This window comes from Myotis lucifugus, unplaced genomic scaffold, assembly GCF_000147115.1.
Source record: "Myotis lucifugus unplaced genomic scaffold, Myoluc2.0 scaffold_45, whole genome shotgun sequence".
Taxonomy (NCBI): domain Eukaryota; kingdom Metazoa; phylum Chordata; class Mammalia; order Chiroptera; family Vespertilionidae; genus Myotis; species Myotis lucifugus.
In genome coordinates, this window is record NW_005871093.1 from 2215523 (window position 1) to 2241447 (window position 25925).

General features: G+C 47.8%; 1 protein-coding gene across 2 annotated transcripts in view; it reads right to left on the reverse strand.

Moving 5' to 3' along the window:
• Positions 1 to 1188: 1188 nt before the first annotated feature.
• AUTS2 (AUTS2, activator of transcription and developmental regulator) overlaps positions 1189 to 25925 on the reverse strand; it is a 172413-nt gene continuing 147676 nt past the window's right edge. For both annotated transcript variants that reach the window (XM_023753454.1, XM_023753453.1), the window contains 10 exons: positions 24641 to 24685; positions 21738 to 21833; positions 18871 to 18942; positions 17670 to 17699; positions 15965 to 16036; positions 12466 to 12607; positions 8935 to 9012; positions 7943 to 8026; positions 6574 to 6796; positions 1189 to 4300 (listed from right to left, as the gene is read on the reverse strand). In XM_023753454.1, coding sequence (XP_023609222.1) covers positions 3052 to 4300; positions 6574 to 6796; positions 7943 to 8026; positions 8935 to 9012; positions 12466 to 12607; positions 15965 to 16036; positions 17670 to 17699; positions 18871 to 18942; positions 21738 to 21833; positions 24641 to 24685 — 2091 coding nt within the window. In that variant the 3' untranslated portion in view covers positions 1189 to 3051. The remainder of the gene's footprint in view (positions 4301 to 6573; positions 6797 to 7942; positions 8027 to 8934; positions 9013 to 12465; positions 12608 to 15964; positions 16037 to 17669; positions 17700 to 18870; positions 18943 to 21737; positions 21834 to 24640; positions 24686 to 25925) is intronic.

Genomic DNA, 25925 nt, shown 5'->3' on the forward strand with positions numbered 1-25925 from the left:
GCCCATCAATGCCGAGGAGCTGAACATAATTAGAGGGGAAATATGCAAAGGATGAGGCGAATCAAGCCCCCGGGATTAAATACCGTGACTGATTTTGAGAGCTGACTCTTCCATGTCCTGACATTGCAGATGGCGGCATGAAAGGAGGTGTACAACACAAGGCGGTGAGGTCTGCCAGAGACAGCGAACCAACAGTCACGGTGAGTGTCGGAAGGTCCGAGAATTGCCTGATTTGGGAAAACAGTGTTTATCAGGTTTTCTGATCCACTAGTTTTTCTTCAAGCTATTTCCTCTGGTCTGAGAGTCAGGTACTAACACATAAAAGGGAAACTGAGAGAAGTGGGCGTTATCCAAGCAGTCCCTGCTCTACTCGCCATCAACTTCCCAAGCCAGCAAGGTGGTTGCCTCACCCAGAAGCCTTTCCCACGTCCCACTCACCCTTGTGGAGCCACAGGTGCCCAGGGCACCTTCCCATCACAAGTCCCGGCTCCTGGATCCCAGCCCCTTTCACTTCTAACACCCACTCAGCAGCCACCCATGTCCCGCTAACCTGGACTGCTTTCCTTGTTCTCCAGTCAGATACAAACACCAATCCAAAATATGCAGAGTCTATACATCCAAACAGAAGCCTCATCAGGCTGACACAGTAAAATTTAATAATTTCTCCATCTTAGAAAAAAACATAAAACCAATTTGAGGATGAGGCAGAAATCTGCAAACTGATGAGGGATGTGCCATGTCATTCAACAAGACACAGAAAAAAGTCAACAAGGGAAAAAATATCTATAAGGTCTCAACACCAGAGTCCCCAGGTGAAATGCAAAGGGACAGGCACACAAAGACTGTGGTCAGCGGCCCGATATCCGGTTTGTCACCAATGCAGAGAAAGCAAACCTGAGCAGGCCTACTTGCTAACCTGGCCTACACAGGCTCACCTACAATCCAGAAGTACCTTCCCCAAAGCAGTCTTTTGTTTAGAACATAACAAAAATAAAAAAGTTCTACAACTTTTATGGGGCCCAAACGTCTACAGAAACTAGCAGGTGGATGCCTAGGTTGGGCAGCCAGTGTGCGGGGCAGCCTCCGCTCTCACTCTGCTGGGCCCAGGGAGGGTCAGAGCCAGGGCCTACGAGCAGGGCTCCTCCCTGAGGCCGGATGGCCAGCTCACACAGACAAGCAGCTGAAAGCTTCGTTCACATTTTTTAATAACATGGCACAGTTTACATTACACAAGAAGGCTCCGCCGCTGAGAACATGCTGAAGTCAGTCGCTTCACTTTTCTGTTCACATAGGGTCTAGAAAGGACTTTATTACATACAGGAGAAACAGCAAAAGGTCCGTATAGAACAATCTCTTTACAATACTGAAGCTACCACTACAGTTCCAGTGTACATATTCCTTGGATTCTTTTTCCTTTTTAGTTGTTGTCTTAAAAAAAAAAAAAAAGCCAAAAAAAAAACCACTGCACAATATCTGGAGTTCACAAAATTCTGAAGCTCACAACTAAACCTTCAGTTTACTACTAAAATAGATCTCTCTGCTTATTAGAAACAATGGTCTGTAGTTAACTTTTTTTTTCTCCAAAAACAGGATAACAACGTCAGATAGCACTTTAATATACTAGAAGACCAATGGAACTAATTTTATTTCGTACATATATTTTACAGTCCAGTAGACAAGATATATTGTATTTCTCTGCTAGTAAAGTCATATTCTCTCCAAATATGTAGACAAGAGGCTTAATGTATTATAAAAGTATTATGAGGAGACATTAAGATTGATGCAAACTTAAAAACACACGCACACACAAGACTTTGTCTCAGCCACCTTCCACCCTCGGTAACGCTCCGCTCCGCGGCTCTGCGAGGCCGCTCCCAGACTTTATCACTGACTAGAATACAGGGAGTCACATTAGGAAACGTGCCCTTTTGATCTGTTGGTTACTGAATAGTGAAAACATATCCATCATCTGAGAAAACGCAAAGCTTTCTTTCAGGATCTGTTTGGGTGTGACTGAATCTCATTACAAAACGAGGAAGTGTGTACGGGTAGGAAATAGGACACACTAAAAAAACGCATGGTTCCCACATGAGGTATGTGTGAAATCACATGACTGATGGTGGTGAGATGCTGGCAACCGGTTCGTGTCCCCTGATTTTGGCATCTGACCACTCCTGGCCTCCCCGGCACTGGCTGCTCATGGCCTCTGACCTCCCTGGGGCCACCCTCTGCCCCAGGAGCCCACAAGCAGCAACTTTAGAGCCAAAATTTCGGCCTGGGGTCCAATTTGCAAAAGAGGATGTTTCTGTATTTGAAAAAATAAGCAAGGAAAACAGAGTCCTATCACATAAGCGCTTGTTCAGGGAAAATATGACCTTAAGTATGTTGTAAATGGATCTGAAAAGGCTCCTTTGAGTTGGGCGGGCTTTTGTGAAAAGCCTGAACATTCATTGCATAGTTGAAGGGTTTAGCTGTCTCTAACAATACAGGGGAACACAGCCGCACGGACCGTGTTCACTGAGATTAAGTTTGCAAAGAGCACATTTTAAGAAGTATTAATGTATTATGTTACTTAATCTTTACCTATTTACATTTGTACAAAGTAAAGCTTTCATCTTACCCTTTTGCATATATGAACCCTTAGCTCATGAAGCAATCTTTTTTTTACACAACTATGTACAAGGCCTTCCCTTCTCCTCTGAAAGAGCTTGCACGGTGGCTCGTGCGGACTGCTGTCTGTCTGTTTTCTCCCCAATGAACACATCAGTGTGTGTTGTCATCTTCACTGTTTTGGTTCAAATCAAAAAGTTTTGTACGAGAAACCAAAAGGGTTGGACACATGAGAACATATGACTTGGCTAAAATATCTGAAAAATTTCAACATATAATATACAAAAACATTTCAAAATCTGCACTGAGTCTATACATTGTTTACAGGGAGAGCTGGGGCTCCTGCCCCCCAGTCCGTCAGGGACGCGGGCGCCCGCTGGCTCCCTCCGCTCCGGGTCTGGCGCTGTTGGTGGGCCTCCTCTCCCGTGGCCTGTACTCTCCTTATCGCGCTTCGATATCCTTCAGCGTGTGGGAAGGCGGCCTCTCCCTCATCTCTGCCGACAGAGGAGTAGTCCTTCTGGGGGAGACCGGGCGGCCCCCCAGCGTGGAGATGAGTGGGGGCGGCGCGCTCAGTGCGGCGGTGGGAGGGGTCTTGTTGAGGAGTCCGTTCTGGTGCCCCGCGGTGGGGCTGATTCGGGGGTAGTGCATGCTGGGGAGCCCCGGCGTGAGGAGGCTGGGGTGCGGCAGGTGTCCGTCCAGCGAGGCGGGGTGCACGGGGTGCAGCCGCGAGTGCTCGTAGTCCTCCCGGAGCATGTGCAGGCGCTCCCGCTCGTCCAGGTGCGCGCCCCGCTCGTGCTCCCGCCGCGGGTCCACGGACAGCGGGTGGTGGTGGTGGTGGTGATGGTGGTTGTAATCGTGGGGCTCCCTGTCCCTGAAGGAGCGGTCAGCTTCGTACAGCCGGGGGGTCGAGAGACGGTGGAGGGGGTCGTTCCTCAGCAGAAAGTCCCTGCCCAGCGGGTCTCTCCGGTGAATGTCAAGTTCTCGGTAGGGATCCCTCAGAGGGTCCCGAATGGGGTCCCAGTGGAAAGAAGGGTACGGGAACCGCTCTCCGCCCGGGATGGGACTGATGCCCATGAAGGGCGTCATCATGCGAGTCCTGTCCAGGCTGCCGATGCTGTTCATGGGGTGAATGCCCGTCACCCCCACCGCCATGGGCATGGAAGCCAGGGGCCCCGGGTGCACGCTGGACGAGGAGTGGGGAGGCGGCGGCTCCGAGGACCGGTGGGTCTGCGCGGCCTCCGCGGGGAGGTCGTGGTCTTCCTTGCGCTCCTCCTTCACCTTGACCTCTGAGCTCTTCTTGGGGTTCTCGTAGGCCGGCTCGCTCTTGCGCTGCTCAGCTTCGCGGCTCGAGGTGCTGTTGGGCCTGGCGCCCTCCACGGCAGGGGTCCGCGCGTAGGGCGACGGCACCCGGGCCAGCTGCTTGGCCTCTTCGCCTACGGCTCGCCCCTCGTGGCCGTGGCCGTCCTTCTCGGGCAGGTGGCCCTCCTTCGCCTTGTGCTCCTCCGCGGTCAGGTCCTTGCGGGACTCCGAGTGGTCCCTCTCCCTCTCTTTGGATTTGTCTTTCTCGCGAGCCTCAGTGTTCAAATGACCCCTGATCTGTTCAGTGGAGCCGCGGGTGTGTCCCAGGGTGCTCACCGGGAGGACAGGTGCTGGTGAAGGGTGGCTGGAGTGTCTCTTCTCCACACTTTCCCTGCAGGAGGAGGGAGACAGGAAGCAAGTGAAATGGGCTTGTGGGCTGGCCGGGGCTGCCAATGACATGGTGTGAAAAGGGTGGCTTGGGGCTGGTTCCCACCGTCACCGTGGCAAAGCCAGCCACCTGATCTTACCTCATTGTAGAGGAAGCTCAATGGGGGTGAAATGCTAGGGCTGAGGGTGAGTGGGGAGTCTCCAGGGAAAATCATTCTCTGTATGTAAGAGTCAGGGGCCTCATCAAGACCCCAGAGGAAGAGTTTCAGAAAGCCAGGTGGCCCGTTGGTGAGTGACGGGCCACACTGCCCACTGGGCTGGACTCTCAGGACCAGCTGGTGTTGAGAACAAAGTTTTGAGAGCCTAAAGGCAAATATGACCTTTCATCACTCTGTCACACAGAGCCAGCGGGAGGAAGAGTTTAACGTGACAACTATGGGCATTTCTGTCTCCTGACAGCTGGTTTCAGAGTGAAAAACGCAGACACGGAGCAATCTCCAAGATGTGGTACGTGAGGGGGTTGAAAGGAAACCACGATTTCAGGACTGTGGGGCGGCTAAAGGACTTTTGCATTAGGAAGGATAGGAAGTACAAGAAAGCCAACACCTGATGAGAAGATGGAGAACACCAGTAGGACAAGCAGGTCCACAGACACAACCTGGGGGAAATTGAGGACAATTTTAAAAGCATCTATGAATGAAAATGTAAACGAATTCCAGAGGCCTATCTTGGGTGGGGGCTGAAGAATACTGGGCAGAGGATGCAAAGCAGTAGAACAACAATGAGGTAAAACTTGAAGAGGGAAGACTGAGAGTCTGGCAAGACTTGGGGGCCACCCCAGACAGACGCGGGGAGCATGGGGGACAAGCAGGATGCCACGCTGGCTCAGCAGGTGAGTGGCTGCAGTGGGAATTAAGGTTTCCCTAACAAAGTTTGTTTCTAGTGCACGTGCAAAGGCTAAGAAGAGCATCTTTGAAAGGTAAGACTGAAGAAGAGTGTGTTTTATTAGGTTTCCTGACTTTAATCCAAGACAGCGGTCGCCAACCTTTCGGACCTCACGGACCACCGGTCGGTGACCGCGCTGATCCAAGAGGCCATTTAACTCCATTAAGGAAAACGGGAAAGGTCTGCTGCCACACCTATTCTCTCTCCAGACAGCCTGTCTATGGAGACCTCCTGGTCAGGGCACGTCCACTCCAGGGGTGCCTCACCGTGGCCGTTTACAGCTCAGCGCTGCCTGTTACAAATGGTCCTCCCATTGGCCAACAGGTTTTATCCTACTGCCTCGAAGGAAAATTTATAAGAAAGAACTCAGTTATTAGCATGATGGGCTATGATGAGTATCTACTAGTCTGTCACTTTTAGAGATGGCAAAGTTGAACTGTTTTAAATCACTAGGATACACACACATACACAACATACAGTTAGAGAAAAATGAAAGATTTGGACAAGATTTGAGTCCAAAGTACCAAAAGGAAACTGTTATTAGATATTTTCTGTCAAGCGTATCTTGTGTATTCCTTATTTAGTTGGTTCAAAATGAAAACAGCCTGAAGGGGGAAAAAAAGGGACACACTGTCAAGAATGCTTATGACATTCTTCAGAGAAAAAATAGCGCTTTCCTCTTTACAGCCAATTCTTTTATTAGGCCTGGGTTACCAAGTACAGAGGTACAAATGGTTAGTAAAAATTATCCACCGGCAAAACAAACCCAAACCAGTAATACTGCTTGTTGATGTTCCTCTAAATATAGGTTAGCAAACTTTTATTAGTCATCTGTGAGAGCTAAGGAGTTGAGTTTGAACAAAATTTCAGAAAAATATGATGAGGCAATGCAAACATGACTTTCTCAAAGAAAAAAAAAAACAAAAAGAGAGAGGGGAAAAAGAGAGAGAGAGAGACCTATGCATGGTTTAATGGACTGCACACACGGGAAAGCAAACATGGCGTGGATTCATGCTGTGCGTGTCTGGTCCAGAGCACCACCTTGCTCTTGTGTAGAGGGAGAGCTATGTTTGGACACATCAGTGCTCGCAGGGACGGGAGGGTCTGCATGTGTAACTGCTCTGAGTGGGGACTCCCGCTCTGGTAGGGTTCTATTCTGCCACAATGCACTGTGTGGGTGGGGTGTGCACGCTGGGGTGCCACGGCCTGCCTGTGTGAAGAGCTGAGGTTACAGGGGCAGCTGAAGCACAAGGCTGGGCAGGGAGGTGGGTGGCTGGTACTTGGCACAGAGCGGGCTACCCCAGCGGGATCGAGAGCGGTTTCTTTCCGTACCTTTCTTTGTCATCTTTACTAACAGATGAGTCTCGTTTATCTACATCTCTATCTCTGTCATGAGCTGCAGCGGACGCGCCACGCTCCAGCTCCCCTGGCTTCAGCCAGGGCGGAGGGGTCGGGAACGACGGAGGCGTTCGGTGCAGCCGGTTCCAGGGCTCGTGAGGGTTGCTAAAGTTCTGCACACTGGGGCCATCCTTGTGGCCGAACATTGAGTTGGGTGCTGAAATGGTGAAGTGGAGAACAAAAAGGTTTAAGAGAAATTATATAATCTGCTGTAATGAAGGTACTTACCAAAAAACTTTTAACAGCATTCAGAGTTAAAATGAATACATATTATTGGGAGCTGGAAAAGGAAAGGAGATTAACAAATTCATTAGAGGAACTTGTCCTACGCTGGAGAGGCAGCTCATAGATTTTTTTTTTTTTTAAACCAAAGGCAAAGTGAGGTGAGGGGGCAGATGAAAAAGGGCAGGGACCACGCAGATGTCGAGATGACCCAGTTAAACAGATCCATGCATGCACAAGTCCCAGCATGCAGAGGGTACAGTGTGATAGGGTGACTTAACGAGTAACACTCAATTCAGAGTAGAATTCAGGGCCATCCACTATCGACTGCAGCCCTGCTAATATGACTGCTACTCTTCCCACAGCTTTAGCAAAGTGGTGTTACAGAGACAAGAGAGCGCATGACCTAAACACACACGGTCTCCACGCTGGACGGAATGGTGATGGCTGCTTGCGCTGCATTCTATGTGTCTGTACCCGGAGACCGTGACGTATGGATGGCGTGAAAGACAGCAGGTGAGTGCGTGCTACCCAGTGGCTAACTGATGTCTAGCAGGTGCTGCAACTCTCTTCCTGTGTGAGACAGACTTTCTAGCCATGGAAAACTAGCTGACCCTCCCAGATTATGGAGCAAGAAATGTTTCCAGGTCTTCACTCCCCTGAGCCTGCTGTTGTTTTCCTGCTATTCTTCATCGAGCTTTTTCAAACCCACCAATGCCAAAGGCAAGATGAAGTTTGTTTTCCTCTCTAGTGGGAGTTGTGTCTAAAGTCTGGGGGAACAGAGATGGAATGTGGATGAAACTATGAATTTAAGCAAACTTTTTGGAGTTCAATTAACTACATCATCTTTCCTGACCCTCAGTGACATATATTAACAGTGGGTTATCCTTAAAAAGTTGGTTTTGATGTAAATGCACACGTATACCTAACTCCATTGTTTAGACCTGATTTCGCAATGATAAAACCTCAATTTATTTCCCAAGGGCTTAGTTTCTTTTTATCTGGAAAGGCGGAAAGGCCGTAGACAGATTTGAGGAGATAAATAGTCCAAGACAGATTTTAAAAAGTTAGAGGTACTCACTAACTGAAGGATTTCCAAGTCCCCCGAAGGCATTGCCACCAACTGCTGCCAGGCCGGTGAACGTAGACGGCCGGTTGAAAGGCTCTGCAGACAAGAGTGGGGAGGAGGACAGGCTGCGTGAGCACGTCGGAGCTCCTGGGAGCCGCGCCTCTGCACTCAGACCTGCTCTGTCCCTCTTCTACCAGGTCATGCGAAGGTTCCCATCGCACCCGACGTAGGCACTGTTAGCACAGTATTCACACAAGCTGTGTGCATTCTGCCCCATTTCTCTTGCGGGGGCAATGGGAGGGGGTGTGGGGAACGTTACTCAAGCCTCATGTTCTAAGATGCCTCCTGCTGCCTCCCCCAGCCCGGGGGCCTGCGCTATAGGCTCTAATGGAACAGAAGTGAGATGACATCTTAGAATAAATTGAGGATGAAATTCTGAAGGCTGACATATAACAACCCTGTTGTCAGGCATACCACAGCCTGCCTCTGCTTGCACACTTGCAGAAAATATCAAACCCAGGCCACGAACATGGCGTGCACCTTTGCTAGAAGAGACACATGACTACAGCGTGAAATGTGAGGTGTTGAAGACATAATGGGTAGTGACTCATCAAAGCCTCATCTGGTCTTTCCTTCCAGCGCCAGGAGGTGCCTGTCTGTAGACCAGAGTGAGTTCCCCACCTCCTCCAAGGGCAGCATGGGCTGCTGTAAATGTGACTCCCCGAGGGACCCAGGCTGGCCTCCACGCCCCCCCCCACCCCCCCCCCGGGCACATCAGCCTCGAGCCAGAGCACCGGGCTGCTCCCTGAAGAGTGTGCCCTCAGAGGTGCTGAACTCTGGAGGCGCATGGCACCTACTCAGACTTCCACAAGTCACCGTCCCCTCCCTGAGGAGTAAGCGAGGCGGCTAGGATCATGGCCAACTTGCCAGGAAGTGGGGCAGGGCCTTAGTAAAGAGGGTTTCTGAAACACACCCATCCCTTCCCGTCACTGTGTGCAACTCACCGAGGTGAGCAGCAGGGTTGAGGAAGTTGCTGTGATGAGGAGGCGGCCCAAAAGGGGTCCCCGTGGGGTGTGCAGCACCTGTGGAGTCAAACACAGCAGATCAGATCCCCCAGGAAGCCAGCTTCTGCAATTCAGCTGGCTCCTAGTGGCCTGCCGACCCCAAGAGGGAACATGTGAGGAAGGACAGGCTAGGGCCACCCAGGCAATACCAGGAAGAAAGACACTGACGGACAATTAGAATCATCAAAAAACACTGCTGGGGACGGGGGTTCTATAACCAAAAAAGGTCAGAGGAGAAATGCCAGGTTAAAAAATGTCAGGTAAAGTTCTTCACTGAAGGAAGGAGAGCCACACTCTGTCCACGGCTCACCGCCTCTCCGAGAGGGGACGTCTGACCACGATGGAGCCAGTCTTTCACTCTGAGAGATGCTGGTGTGGAGACTACATGTCCTAACGCCTGGCTCAGGAGCGGCCACATGAAGCTGCCGCTCTGGGCCCAGCCCCGCACTGGAGGACAGTGTAAGCCCGGCCCTAAGAAACAGCTGTGCTCCTCTGGGTGCTGGGAGACGGGTCCCCTGCTTTTGCTCAGTCTGCAGTGCCGGGTCAGCCAGTTTACTCACAGGTTCTAGACGCTAATAATCTGTGTGTGGTGTTTTTTTAATACTCACCTGAGGACATTTTCCCATTGATTTTTAGAGAGTGGAAGGGAGAGGGAGAGACACAAAGAGAGAAACATCGACGTGAGAGAGATACATCGATTGGTTGCCTCCTGCACCCGCCCTGACCAGGACCAGGGATTGAGCCTGCAGCCGAGGTACATGTCCTTGACTAGAATCGAACGTGTGACCCTTTAGTCCACAGGCTGGCACTTTTTCCACTGAGCCAACCCAGCTAAGGCGGACACTAATAATCTTATAACTGGCTCTACTCGTCTGCCCACCAGAGAACTCAGTCCTAACTTTGTGGTTTTTCCTTTATCCACATTTCCTCCTCTACTTTATAATTTGCCTTACACAATATGTACAGTGGGGCCTTGACTTACGAGTGTCCTGACTAATGAGTTTTTTGAGATACCAGCTGTCTCTCGGCCGATTTTTTGCATTGAGTTGACAGAGTAATTTGAGTTAACGAGCTCCTTAACGAGCTCGGTCTCGGAACGAATTAAACTTGTAAGTCAAGGCCCCACTGTACTTAAGATGCTTTAAATCCTTTTCTTGAAGGGAGCTGGGGAAGGAAAGAGAGAGAGAGCTCACATGTGAATCAGGGAAGGACAGTATCCCGAGAGCTCGGGGCCCACACTGGCTGGTGGCTGTGAGGGGGAGCTGAGGAGGCAGGCTCGGCTCTGGCCAGGGTCATCTGAAGAGGCCCCTTTAGTTTATTCCAGGCACTAGTGCCCAACGGTAGGACAAAAGTGGCTGAATTAACAAGTGTGCGCCAATTTTACATACCGGTTAAAAGTTTCACCAAATAATCATTTGGAGCAGAATCCAATATTGCTGGTACTACAAAAGATTACCTCCCAGAAGCGAAGGCTAAACGGGGCCTAATGACTTCACTAACAACTATTCTAGAATCCCTTGCACTTGGGCTAAATTCCTATGAACAAGTATAAGTTTCTCCAGAAACACAGATTAAAATGGAGGGTAGTCCCATCCCAAACCCCCATTGACTCGGTTTATGTTCCGGATCGTTGTTCCCCGGGGTGTGGAAGAGCCCCCCAGCACAGAGGCCCCCATCCGGTGTCCCAGAATTAGAAGGCACCTGAGCAGTTCTCTGCTCAGCCCTAGATGGTGACTTGCTCTCCACCCAAAAAGTGCAGAAATGATACCCTGTCTCCACAGAGCAGATGTAGCCCAGCACACTCATTAGTTATTAGCTAAATAAAAACCTGGCTGAACACTGTGTGGTGCAAGCTCATTAGTGCTTCTGGGAAGACAGGAGCTTTGCCGGGCCCGGGCCCCAGGGTGCCTTGCAATCCCCAAGTTATTGAAGCAAAAGAAGCCCATTCATCTGCTTGGCCCAGATGGAAGCCAGGGAGAAATCTATTTCTCTCCCAAAATTGCTCTTAACGTGGCCCTGTCTCAGAGCCTAGATGCCATGGTAACAAGGCCTTCAAATACGTCCCTGGACAGAACTGACAGAGGAAAACCTGAGACCTTCGCAAATTCCATCTACCCTCCAGGGCGATTCACTGGCTTTGGCGACAAAGCCCATTAAAACGATGACTTCTCGCAATGTGGGTGTTTCTCTCATCTTGAATGAAGAGCTTTAGGTCCACCAAAGCAAGTCCTGGATAAAAGCCTGGGGAGGCGGCAGGCAGGGTGGATGTGCAACTTGTTCCCTGATGAGAAGCAGGGAGCCCCTCGGAGACTTATGTCCAGAAGAATACATTCTACCCAGCACGGTGGGGCGGTATTAGACTATGGCGCTGGTCACTACAGGGAGCCTCGTGGCGTTGCTTACTATTTTATCAAGTGGGGACCAGGCGCCTGCACTGAGGACAGCTTTAGGAAAGACCGAATACGGAACCTTTGCTACGAGGCTCTGCTCATCCACCCAATCCTCCCACCAGCCACTGCCTTTCGTTTGCATGGACCTGGCGCACAAGCTGGTGGCCACGTGAGCAGTGACCCTCAGCGGCCCCCAGCCCCGGCTGTGCACACTCTCAGATGTTAACGAGCATATCTCCTGGGTGTTTCATACCCTGTCCCCTACATTTCCTCCATTATTACAACCAACCAGCAGCGAATTGATCCACCCTCCCTATCACAGGCCCTGCTGCCAGCCACTAGCGTAACTGCAGAGGGACCCTTGGACAATGTGGGAGTTAGGGGCGCCAACCCCCTGCACAGGAGAAAACCCGCATATAACTTTTGACTCCCCTGAAACTTAACTACTAATAGCCTACTGTTGACCAGATGCCTTACTCATAACATAAAAAGTCAACTAACATATTTTCTATGTTATTATATGCTGTATTCTTACAATAAAGTTAGAGAAAAGAAAATGTTAAGAAAATCATAAGGAAGAGAAATACATTTGTAGCGCTGTGTGTATTCAGTGAAAAAACCCACATATATGTGGACCCACATGGTTCAAACTGTGCTGTTCAAGGCTCAGCTGTATTTGTCTTTAGACCCTCAAACACAGCAGGACTGAGCATCGTGGTGCAAAGCGACTGAAACCGCAACCTTACAAAAGTGCTGGGTCGATTCCTTCCCATTTGCCCTTTCGAACGTTCTGATCTTTCTTCAGCAGTGGTTGATGTGCTTGTGAGTTATACTGGCTTAATATAGAAGCAAATAACGAGCCAAAGCAACGTGAGTCCCTGAAGGGAAAGATGATGCTTGTTTCCTTCTTTAAGGGAAAAGGATGTATCACTGAAGGAGGCCCATTTCCCTTGCTGCACTGCGAGTGGCCTCCGGCCGGCAGGGACTGTTTTGTAGGGAGTGACTGAGCCGTGGCCCAGAGCGCAAACACACAGCCACCCAAGAACAACCTGTCTCAGTGCCCCGGGCCCTCGGAACTCACCTGCGGCAGAGAACAAGGTCGAAGGCCGTGCCAGGTCGTGGGGGTGGTGGATGGCTCCGAAGAGGCTGGGGCCCGGAGGACGGCTCAGGAACTCGGGTTTCAGTCCGAAGTCCAGTTTATGTGGGTCTGACTGCATCTGTTTCTAAAGCAGCAAAGGGGGGAAATAACAGATGACGTCCCCAGGGGATCGGCAGGGAAGAAGGACATTAATGAGTGGCTGAGACCGAGACTTGGTGCACTCGGGCTCCGAGCCCCCACAGGTGTGAGTTTGCGAATGCTGTGAGGACCCAGCAACCCGCAGTGTTTAACCCTCGATGCCAGGATAGCAGCTCAGCCAAGAGAGGGCAGCAGGGCTGGCTACTGGGCAGCACCTGCCTCTCAAATCAGAGGGTCAAGTGGCAATAAAATCATATCTTTATTTACTCAAACCACCACCCCATCCGAAGTAGCTTATGATTCCAAGTAAAGGCCCATTTTAGCAAGTTTTCAAATGAGCATTTTAAAGCTCATTTTATTATGATTTCTGCACGAATATTCTTCTGTGTAAATTAATTGTTTAATGACTCTTTACCATACTCTAATAGATCACAGTACATTAGGAACTGAAAGTTATGAAGAATATTTGCATGCCTACAAGCTAATTTTCAAATGATCATTGTTACACACTTACAAAAACCCCCACACAAATAAAGAGGAATATTAATTTAACTAATAGGGGTCTTTTCTTTGCCTACTAAGCCCAATTACTTGAGAAGAGATCAGTTCAGACCAGAAAACTACCAGGAACCTCTCGTTGTGAAGTCCTTGCCATCAACCGCAATCGCTCTACTTCCTCTTATTTGTACATCTGCCCTCAAGCTCACCTGTCAGCTCGCCTTCCCCCAGGGCTGTTGGCGCCCAATCTGCCTCCTGACTCCTTAACCCACCATCTTTTTTAATGGGCAAATACCAATTTTATTTCTATGCTGTAGCAATATATATTTCAAGATGAAACTTGAAATTATTATTTAAAATTACTTAAAATAGCAGTATTACTTTTTTCAATTACGGTTACGTTCAGTGTTATTTTGTTATTAGTTTCAGTGTACAGCATGGTGGTTAGACAATCACATACTTTACAAGGTGTCCCCCCTGATATGTCCAGTACCCACCTGGCACCATCCATAGTGATTAGATACTACTGACTGTATTTCCTACCAGGCAGCACTCAAACATTATCATTGCGAAGCTGCCCCACCTTCTCAACTCTCAATAGCCCTCTCAGAATCAGCTCGCACCCCCTTGGACAAGCACCAATCCCTTCCCCACACCCCAGGGCTGGGGGTCCGAAGCTCTGGAGCCTCCATGCCCTTGTCACCTCCTCCCTGCTCTCCAGTCCCCTGCTCCTTCACAGCCCTCAGTTGCCTCTGACGCCACACTTCCAATCTCTCAGGTGCATCTGACACTCTCAGCCCACTGGGTTCCACTCCTCCGCCAACTCAATTCTCTCATGTTCTGCCATAAGTAAACCCTGCCCCGACGTACAAATCGACACGTGTGAGAATCAGAGACACGTCCGCTGTTCCTCACTGCTGCAGGTTGCCAGCCCACGCATCCATCACACCTATTTAGGACGAAGCTGCCTGAGCACCGGGAGCTGGAAGCAAGCCCCCTGGAAGCAGGCGGCACGCTCACCATTTTTTGTGCTCGCCCTGATCCTCGCCACTGAACTCTAAGCAACAGAAACCGGGGCAGCAGAATGCCCTCTGAGCCGGGCACAGTAGGGAGCTTGCAGGCAGTAGGCTCCCTCCAAGAAATATTTGGTGAGTGACTAAAAGAATGAGTAAATGAACGTTAAAGAAAAGGGCGGGCAATGTAATTTCTGCTCAAATCTACAGGGAATACTGTTGTGGAAGTCCCGCTATAAGGTAATAGCCAAACCCCCAGACGAAGCTTCTAATCCACTATAAATCTATAAAAACCTTTTGAATGGCTCCTTTAATTTGGTTGCCAAATTATTTAGTGCTAATATTGCACGGTACACAGCACAGTTCCATTAACCACAAGGCAGGTCCATGAAGCAAAATGGCGCTTGGGGATTACAGAGCGCTTGCTGGAGAGGGAAGACGAACAGCCAGCTCGTGTAGAAGAGGCCTCCCTAATTGAATTGGGATAATGAAGGTTTTAGTCCCCGGGGACACTTTCATGGAAAGGAAGTTGCTAAAAGGGCACACACAGCATCCTTCATCTCTTTTACAGGAGGTCATGTCTTAACCTACCGTTCCACCAACCACATCACCCAGGACAGAAAGCAAGTCGAGCTAAGTGTCAGCATCTAGTTTGCTCGTCAAGGTGCCCACCTTGACAAACCCAGCCGAACCACAAGGCTTCTCATTAAACCTTGCCCAACAATGAGGTAAAAGTGAGCAAAGCTCACTGATAGGATGTTAGGAGAAAGAGCAGGTATTTGGCACCAAAGCAAATATCTGAGTGGCTTTCAAACTTTTACATGTTGGTTTTTAAAAAGTCAACTAACCATTAAACAAAAAACATGAAAAAAAACCATTTCTGTGGTCACTTGCTCGCCCTCCATGTTATTGCCTTCTTTTATTATTCTCATAATGGCTCCCAAGTGCTGTTGGGACTGAAAGCTTATTACTGAAAACCTGGGTTACCTGAAGCTTGTTGGAGTGACTGGGCGGACTCCTTCCCCCCATTTTTCCAGGCATAGTTACACAGAATGTAAAATCTAAGTCGTCAGTTACTCTGCTCCCAACCCCAACCAATGAATTCATATCTGGTCAACTGCAGAAGTCTCTGACCGCTTCCCTACTTTATCCTAAAGGCCTGGTAAAGCATGCTATGTGTTCACCTGTGTGATGGGAACAGATGAAGAAGAAAAGTCATCCGTGGACAGGGGCAGACTAGCCAGACGGTGGTTCTGACAAGTACAGATTGGGTTCTAACCTCTGGCACCGGTCATCAGGAGGACCAGGGCAGACCAAATACTACCTCTACAGGAGTCATTTTTAAATCTGTGCCGAAGAATCATGTAGGGCTTAAATTACTCGATCATTTTCCCAAAGCTCTAAAATGAAAAGGACACACCCATTCTTACAGGAAAGAAAACTTTTGTACAGGTCTTCCTGCCGGCTCCACTCCCCCTGGGACTCCATCAGGGTCTGCGATAATAAACCTGTCCCATTGGAGGCATCTGGCCTACGGATTTTTCCCTAAAATGATTAATTATTTTGGGATCTCATCTACATTTAAACTCTTTAGATCAATAAGATGACAAAAATCTTATTTTTTTTTTTTAAGGAAAAAATCATCAGGGAGTTGTCAGTTCGCCTGTTTGTCCTTTTGCTGGTGGTTTCCCTAATGAACAGTAAGATTCCAAGCCGCGTTTTAACAGACTGGATCCTGCCTGCCAGGGGTCTCAGAATCTGTTCACATGCTCCCATGTGGGGGGATCACACGCGAGCCCGGGGCCCCACCCGGGCTGGGGAGGCAGACTGACCTTGACTTTCTGTTGGTGGTGGTAGATCTGCCAGGCGATGTGCACGTGCATCGCACACCACTTCCCTGGTTTCTGCAAAGAGAAACAGCGACGTGGTCAGGAGACCTTTCAGAGAAAACCGCCTTCATTTCCCTAAAGCTCTCAGCAGATTTGGGCTACGGAGGCTTTTTCACGAGACAACAGTGCTTTCTACCCCAGTGCCCCTGTCCGCAGCTCCCCAGTGCCCAGGCCGAAGGCCCCCGTCGGCGCCCTCCCCTCCCACGGGGGCCGGAGCTGGCGGGCTCCTCAGAACACCGCACTTGGTGAGGACCCCCCGTCCCCCAGGACAGGACGGCAAACGCCTGAGGCCCACTCTGTGTCTCTGCTCCCTTTCTGTCCGGTGCCAGCTGGCAGACCTGGGAGCGGGGGAGCCCTGCTTAACAAACGTGGCCGTGCTAATGCAAACCGGCCGTTCCGAGAGCTCATTAGTGCCTGGGAATCATTCAAAACAAGGGAGGGTCCAGACTCCGGGTAACCCCGCCAGCCCCGGCTCTCCTGAACCCCCCAAGCAAGACAAAGGAGGTCCACAGTTTCCTGAAGCCCAGTTCTTACGGGTGCTTCCCTGAGAGTCACTGCCCATTCGTGCTGTGGGCACTGCCCTTCTAAGTCAAACACAGAGAGAAAGATGAGCACTCAGGTCTTCTACTCTCTAGGCCTCTTCACGGGTCGGTCACTTCCCGTCCTGCTCTATGAGCGGGGAGCGGCGGTGGTGTGCTGTCTTCCCACCTGGAGGCAGCGAACAGCTCTTCCCACCGTTTGTATTCTTGCTACGTAATCTACCCAGGAGCTCCAAATGTGCGCTCACTAACTACGGGATGGGCGAGGATAAACACGCTGGCAAAGGACAGCCACTTCCAGTGTCGACAGGAAGGAGCGGGTTCTAAAACATATACTTAGATCCAAGTCTGGGTCAGTGTTCTTCTTTTATAATGAAATTATGGGTCATCACCTAAGTGATGGCACAATCCTTTTCTCCCCTTTTTGAGGAACTGAATCATCTGACTTTACACACCAGGAGCGGATGAAGTATGGCAGGGCATCTTCTAGCTATCCATCTTCCAGCCAACCATCCATCTTCCCTCCCGCCCCAACCAACCAAGCCCGTCAGCATTCATCCAGGGGTCATCTGCTGGCCACGCTCCAGACCTCTAAGACATTAGCGCGCCAACGCTCACAGTATCCCTTCTCTGCACCAGAGAAGTAGGCAGAATGGCTGTGACACGTCAACACCACTTACTGCAGAACGAGGCAGCCCCAGCCAAGACAAACAGCCCCAGACTTTCTAGGTGCAAGACAGGCAGCAGAACTCGGGGAAACCCTACTTTCAGCCTGTAGCTCAATTCTTCCCCCGCAAGTTCCCACTAGCCTAACCTTTCACCAGAACTGCTAACAAGAGCATCGGACTCTGGTGGATTTTACCTGTTAGCGTTACCTCCACAGCCTGGCTTCCTCCAACACTAAAGCAAAACTGTTCGGGCCATTTGCAATCATACCACCTGAGAAACCCAACCCAACCAACCCACAACCCAACCCAACCAACAGAAAGGCCACTGCAGCGTTTCATTCCGGAGCTCCTGGGGCTTGTTTCCTCAAAGTGGATTTGTGTTTCTAACCCACGGGGAGTCACACAGAGGCTGCGAAAACAGTTCCAGAAGAAGCTCCTTACCCTTAACATAGGTCTGAAAGGATCTGTCAACTGTGAAGAGAAAATGACAACTTGGTTACATGCCTGTCACTCAAACAATTGCTCTAATTAACAAATTTGTAGTGCTTCATTAGGAGGGGAAATTAAAATGTTAGAATTTTACTTTTAAATGAAGCCCTTTTGGAGGATAATTAACCCATTTTCACACCATCAAGAGCGCCAACTGTCCCCTCCCCCACGGCACAAGCCCTGGTGGCTTCACTGACAAGCCCCCTGAACAAGTTCAATCAAGAGCGGTCTGCCCTCGGGCAACAGAATTTGCTCACATTACACATCTGAGGAGTTTCACTACCTCATGCAGCCCCTCCAAACCACGCGGCCTGGGTCCGAGGGAGAAGGGCCATCAGACCGTGGATGCGCACGGCTGGATGGGAGTGGGCATCTGGGGAGCGCGTCCTTCCAGACACGGAGCAGAACTAGGCTACCTCAACCAACGCCCTTAATTCGATGGCTGCACAGTACTAAGAGGTGTTAGACATTGTAAAGAAGTTCACTAAACATCATGAACATACTTACATAGTTGAGTCATTTTAAACTTCTACCTAACTCTGGTCACCAATTTCTGACTGCCCTTACCCAGGGAAAAAGACAATATTGTAAAAGGTCGTCATTTTGCACATGTACTACAAAGATGAGTGTAAACAACAATCAATGAACAAGGTTATATATAACTTTAAATTCTTTTTTGAGAGTACATAGAGGCAGACACTGTGAATAAGTAACACAACCACAGCATAATGGATATTTTATGTTAGTGGAGAGCCAGAACTTCCTGACCCCAGGAAAAAAAATGCTCAATGCTTCTCTCTTCAAAACATTGTACAGTTATTTCTTTTGTGTAAGAGAAATGTAAGGAGATCCAGACGGAGAAGATGAGCTGAATGCTACCGACACAAGCTCAAGTGCAGAATCCCTGACCTCAGACCGTAAGCCATTCCTCTGTCCCCAAGTCGGCACACCCTGTCCGGTGGCCACAGATGAGCAGAAGAGACATTATTTTCTAAGAGTAACTGGCATTTTCTTCCACAAACTAGAAGGAACAGCTCAAAGAGCAGCCCACTGGGATGAGCTAGAAGGAGCGAGCACTGGGCTGGCTGTCCCACGCACACAACAACCCCCTTCCCACTCTGTTACCTGGGATCAAGCCCGACTTTGTACGTACCCTCGGGTCCTTTTGAAGTAGAGTGTGCGGGACTGTCCCAGGTCGAGCAGCAACATCGATCGGGTTGGATGTCTACAAATTAACCAGAGCACAACTGAGGGAGCATATAACGTGTATCGTGAAATTCTTTCACTCAGAATTACAGAAGTCCAACGCCGTTGTTTATGTTCAGTACTGTGTCCTATAGTTTCAGGTGCATGGCATGGTGGCTAGACAATCATACACTTCACAGAGTGTTTCCCCTGACATTCCCAGTACCCACCTGGCGCCATGCATAGTTATTACAGTGTTACTGACTGTATTCCCTAAGCTGCACTTTACACCCCCGAGACTGTTCTGGAACTGCCAATTTGTACTTCTTAATCCCTTCACCTTCCCTTTCCACCCAGCCCCCGGTTTTGCTTCATTCTGGAACAGTTTCCTTTTCCTCAGTGATCACACGCGCTCCCATCAGGACCCGCACCCTCTGTTCTCCAGGCACCCTGGGCAGAGACTGCCTCTCTCTCCAGCAATGGCATCTGAAGCCAGAGGCCACAGTTTGCTGCAATGAAGAGCAAAAGGCCCCAAAAGAGGATCAAGACACGGAAGCGCTGCCCGGAACCGGCCACTCGCAGCCCCGTCACCACTTTATCACCAGGCAGACATTCCAAGGACTGCTTAGGTGAACATCATCATCATTTGCTCTATCAGGTGCTTCTCATCAGAATAACTGGAAGTGTTTCAGACATTAAGCTAACGCTCTAAATTTTAACTGGCAGACAATAACAAGGAATTATGCTCCGTAATTACTCATTAGCAGTGGTGGAAATGGGACAGGAGAACCTAATTTAGGGACCACACAGATTTATATTCAGTGATTTCTAAAGTAATCTGCTTCGTCTTTCCTATTCCCCACACCCTTCTTAGGTCTCGTTAATAACACTAACCCTATCTGTAGGCTTTTGTCCTTTGAATTAACAATAGCAACAAAAAGCCTACTTTTGGCACAAGCAGCCACTACTTCCTAGTGCAGTGATGGCGAACCTTTTGAGCTCGGCGTGTCAGCATTTTGAAAAACCCTAACTTAACTCTGGTGCCGTGTCACATATAGAAATTTTTTGATATTTGCAACCATAGTAAAACAAAGACTTATGTTTTTGATATTTATTTTATATATTTAAATGCCATTTAACAAAGAAAAATCAACCAAAAAAATGAGTTTGCGTGTCACCTCTGACATGCGTGTCATAGGTTCGCCATCACTGTCCTAGTGGGTAAAGGTTTCAGAAAAATTTTCACCAGGTATGTTATTCAAGAAATCACAACCTCTAAGAATCCCTTGGGGGGCGCGGTGGGGGGGGGGGGCGGAGAGAGCTCAGGTTTAGGCACAAAGCTTGCCTACAAAGAAAAGAAAAAAAAAAAAGAAAGAAAAGCAATCAGCTGCTGTACAACCAACAATTAAGCTGGAGTTGTTAACAGCCTGATTTGCATACATATGAAGAACTCACTAATGAACTGCAATCTACATATTCAATCAGTAAGATGGCCTGGAAAGGCCTATTTCAACACCAGGAGAGACACTTTCTTGCCCAGATGTAGTTTTCTGTGTGATTGGATAATTGTGAGTGAGGGAAATAGTCTAATTTATTAAATGACCTACCAGTCTGTTTGGGGATGTGCGAGAGATTTGTGGAAACCTAGAGGGGACGGACCAGGGTCCGGGGGAGTAGTAATGAGCAGATGGGGGAAGGAGTTTAAAAATCACCATCATTTTATCCCAAGATAGGAGATGTTTAACACGGCCGTCCTAAAGGCCTTGTGTACATATAACCTGGCTTATAAACTGTAACCCTGTGCAGGTAAATGTGGTTTCTAAGGTGTAGCCATCCCACCCTAACGCTTTTTAATTTCTTTTCCTATTTCTAGTATTAAGGCAACATGCTTTTGGAAATGTAATATGTGCTGATCCTGGGAGACTCTGGCCCAAAATAGGGGTTTTGTCTAAGAAATGAGATGGAAAATAAGAAAACCACAGTCACACACCACCAAATTTCCTACTTTAAAATCTGAGAAGGGTTCCTAGCATGAGAAGTACATTGTGGGGTTTTTTGGTATGAACGTGAAGTAGGGGCTGTAGCAGATTTAAAGTCACAAAAGGGTCGAATTTCTGGGAATTACTCCTCAGTCTTGACCCTCAGAGGTAACTGTGGCACCAGCATATCCCTGATGAAGTAGGAAAGAATGTGGCCATCATAAAGGGGGAAAGGTTAATTTCACGTTAGGTTGTCAGTGATGACGGATCCTTGGCTTTGGTGTGTCTGGTGCAGGTGAGGGGTGGTGCAGGGGAGGGAACGTGTAGGGGAGGGCGGGAGGACTGAGGGGCGGAGGGGGAAGAGCACAGGAAAGGTGGTGCTGCTCTTCTATCTGCAGACAGATGGGGCCGAGGGGAAACGAGGGAGAATAAAAACCCATAGTTAAAAATATGTAATTTTAGTTTAGAACCTTTTCCTTCCCTTTTGTTAAAATCAATAAAGGCTCAGCTTTGCATCTTTGCTAATAAAATGTACCCCAAGGACGACTTCGTGCACATACATCTGACATTTGATAGAATTCTGACCAGAAGCTATGTCCACAATTTTGGTGGGAAAATATACATATATTCTGATATTTTTAAAGAGCACAGGAAATCCTAGCTCAACTGAGATTACATGGGTAGTACAAATTGAAAATTAAATTTGGCTGAAGTTTAAAACTACATGGAGCAGAAAAAAAGATTCCCCCTCTAATCCCAGAAAAGTTACAGGTGAGAGATCGTAGAACCCACCGCGTGCTTGGCCTGCGGCTCCACTTACAAGCATGCATGTGCGTTTCCACTGAACGGTGCTTACCTTCGGCTGAAATGCTCCTTGTAGTGAACCAAAGGGGCCAGTGGGTGGAATCATAGGGGGGATGCCCGACACCGCAGGAGGGTAGGAATGGAAGAGCTGTGGCCAGAGACGGAGAGGGGAAAAGCTGTTAGCAGGAGGCGAATGATGCACTCCAAGTCCCTTCCCACAGAAAGACAGCAACATTAGCAAGCCAAGCAATCTCAGTTTGATGCTATTAGTCAAGAAGCCACGATGAAATGATCACACAGATGTGCCACGAATGCTTAACTCAAAAACTTAAAAGTAGTTCAGAATCAATCAGTCAACAAATGATGTCCCAGATGAGGACATCATTAGAAAGGGAGCTTTCCTAATTATTAATTGTTAAATCGATACAAGTCCTAAACGGTTGGAGGTTTTAATGCATATAAAAAACAGGAGGGGGTGCTGAGCCAAATAAGATGCCCAGAAAATTACAAGTTAATTAGAAAAAGAAAAAGAGAAGAAGGAAAAAAAAAAAAGAAGGAAGAAAAAGAAGCAAGTCTTTATGAGTTCCAGGATTTTATACCATTAAAACTCAATTAGTTCTTTTAGATTTTTAATAGTTTGAGGAAATGAGAAAATATTCACAATCCTTGCTTCATTAGGTTGTTCTAGAAGTGGCAGCTCCAGAGGACAATGTAATTGTCTCATCTGAAATGATGACAAATATTTGTGGGAGGATCAAATAAAAGGACTCAATATAGACCTTCAGTGGAGCCGCCCACTCTTCTGCAAGATGGACAAGCTCACTGGAGGCTCCCAGTCAGTGAAGGGAGAAGAATGATTCTGAATTAAGCATATAAATTTCCTTGAATTAATAGTTTATGGACAGCACAGGGGAGGAAAGAGATATACGGCAATAGTGAGGACAATGCAAACACGTCTTTTCCTCTAAAAACTCTGAGATTCTATTGCTCTGGTTCCTACTTTGATCCAATCACCATACAGATATTTAAGTAACATCCCACCTATATGGTTTTGTGTGTGTGTGTATGTGTGTGTGTGTGTATAAACAATAATAATCAAGCTTTCCTAATAATGCACTTATGTTAGCTATTTCTAGGTAACGCCTGGAATCCACATTTTAGAATCCTGTCTGTTTTCAGAGCACGTTCTCGTTCTTTATTTCATTTTCTCCCTTCAATGATGCAGCAAAGTTTTCCAGACTAATTGATATTGAACTAAAATACACTTAAACAGTGATTGCAAGCCAAGTGCCCTCATTTAAAACTACTTTTAAGTCTAAAATTGTGTTTTAGATACTTGAGTGCATTGCATCTTAATTCCCCGTATAACGTCCGAATCCCCAAAGCAGGGGAGACTAAGCATTTCACATATTACCCACGATCACCAGTAATATGAAATAACTCCCACAGTACACTGCATGAAGCAGAGTAATTAAATACATGCCACACTAAAACACACCCAACTTTCTTTACTCTGCCTCCAGGTGGGTGTTTCTACTTTAATGTTGTCAATAAAAAACTGCTGTTCTCACCATTTTCCTTTCGCCTGATTCCATTACTAACGCTTTTAGAATATAGCTACCTATCCCCCCTTGACTAAAAATCTTAAGTATGTAAGCAATAAAACGTAAACCTTCCAAAAATCCAGGTCCCCAGGCTCACTCTCCATCTCCAATCTAGAACTCTCTGAGGAGTATGCATCCAGAAAGGCAAGCCACCTGTTGATGCCCTAAACTTTCTCTAAGATGATTTTTGTTATAGATGGGCCTTAATTCAAATCAGCAAGATACAAAGGGCAGAGATCTGATGATGGTTAAGATGGGGTCCCAGGAGCTCAAACATGCTTTCTTCATCCCTTTCTGAAGAGGCCTTCCTCATGTTATTTCTGAAGGTCTTAAGACTGGTTCTTCCTTGTTTTCCAGTATTTTCTAGTCTTGACTTCTCAGATATACACAGGACTAACATAGTGCGTAATTATCTGGTTTTAAGCATGAATGAATCCACAGCCTTGGCTGACCTATTAAGCTGCACTTCTGTTCAAATGATAACACTATTTAAAAATCAAAGCAAGAACAGTTGAGGATGGAGAATCAACATGGCTACTAGCAATTATTAATCTTCCTTCCTCCTGGTTTCATTTGAAAAATACAAATAAGCCACTGAGCAAAGAAACTTGCACAATTTCAGGTAAAAATGATGCAGTATTCACTCCACAATCAAAATATCATGGTAAGATGTTCGAGGTCTTTGTATAAACAGAAGGCCTTGCCTTATAAGTAACTGAACGTAAGACAGAGGCTGGTACCGATGTAAAGTCCGGACCAGACTCTTAAAAGTGTGTGAAACAAGTATTCTTTCTAATAAAGAAGAATGAGCTTAAAGAGAAAACTATCATCCATTTCATTTTTAAGGCCTTTCATTTACTTATCTTTGTTTTCAGTCGTAAACAAGCGTGGGAGGACAAGAGCAGCAGGTGCTCTGCATGTAGTCGAAACACCTGCCTGGTGAAGAGCCCTGAGTCAAAAAGATAAGAGGACTTTCTATTTGGAGGGAATAACTCAAGTCGAATTCCAGGAACTCTGTGGAGGGTGGCATTTCAACTGATGACTGAAACCCTGAAAGTACGAGTCAACCGCAGACAACCCCGCTCCGCGGGACCGATGCCTCACTTCCAGGGAAGTCCAAGTTGGCTTCCAAGTCTTACGTTTACTTATGATCTTTTGATTCCAAAGATGATACTGCATCTTTACCCAAAAGCAAACGTCACAAAAGCAAGCATCCAAAAGTGACGAGGAGCAATGGGAATTCTTGCGAAGATGAGTAAAGAAAGCTGCTAGTCATTCATTGGTCTGAGGCGAGAGCACAGAAAATGGAAAGGCAGTTACAGTGAACGCATAGCATGGTAATGAGACTCACACTGTGCCGGTAGAATGGGTCAACTTTTGTAGGGTATTTGTCAAACTGTAAAGGGATCAAAGCAAAAGCTAGTTACTTAGAGAATCTACATTTCTGTTCACTGCTTCAGGGAGGTAGCCCTCCGCAAGCTCCGGTCATTAGGCTGCCATCAGACCCCACAGCCTCACTGTACCTGAAGCCATACGAGCTCCTGAGTCACTCTGACAAGAAACCAACAAAAGTGGAAAAACAAAGAGAAAACCCACACAGTGCAGTTAGGTCCTGGCCGCACTATTGTCTCTTCTACTCAGTACTCAGAGACTGGCCCAGACCAGCATCTAACCTGGAGAAAGAGGCAGTTACTCAGGCAAATCGGAGAGAAGGCAGCATTTGACCTATTTATCCAGAAAATTCCTCCATTTTCGCCTTCACTTTGGCAGAAGAATTGTCCATTCAGCTGTCTTCTGAAATGTATTACGCCCAACACAGAGCACTTTGGGCTAGGCCGTACAATCTTTCTCTTGAGCAGAAAAGAGTGTGCCCTGTTTCCTCTAAATCAGTGGTTCTCAACCTGTGGGTCGCGACCCCTTTGGCGGTCGAACGACCCTTTGACAGGGGTCACCTAAGACCATCCTGCATATCAGATATTTACATTACGATTCATAACAGTAGCAACATTACAGTTATGAAGTAGCAATGAAAATAATTTTATGGTTGGGTCACAACATGAGGAACTGTATTTAAAGGGCCAGAAGGTTGAGAACCACTGCTCTAAATAATGCTGTCGCCTGGGTGCTGTAACTCCCCTCTTTCCGATTTAATGTATTCATGAAACACTTCACTCAGGCGGCATTAATGCTTTCCCAGCCTAACAAGCCCTTGAAGATATAACTGTTGAAAAGTCTAGTTCCTCCAGAAAAAAGAAAAAGATACAGGATTTGGTCCCAAGACCTCATCTCTAATCTTCTAAATAAAATTTATAAAATAAACTTTAAAATACATATTTAAAAAAATAAGTTGAAAAAAAAATGGGGGAGAGCACAGGAAGAGAGGCAACAAAATTTGGTGAAGGGGATGCCTCTTAATATCATGGAACTGAGCCCGGCCGATGTGGCTCAGTGGTTGAGAGTCGACCTGTGAACCAGGAGGTCACAGTTCGACACCCAGTCAGGGCACATGCCCAGGTTTCGGGCTCGATCCCAAGTAGGGGGTGTGCAGGAGGCAGCCGATCAATGATTCTCTCCCATTGATGTTTCTATCTCTTTCTCCCTTCTCCCTTCCTCTATGAAATCAATAAAAATATTTA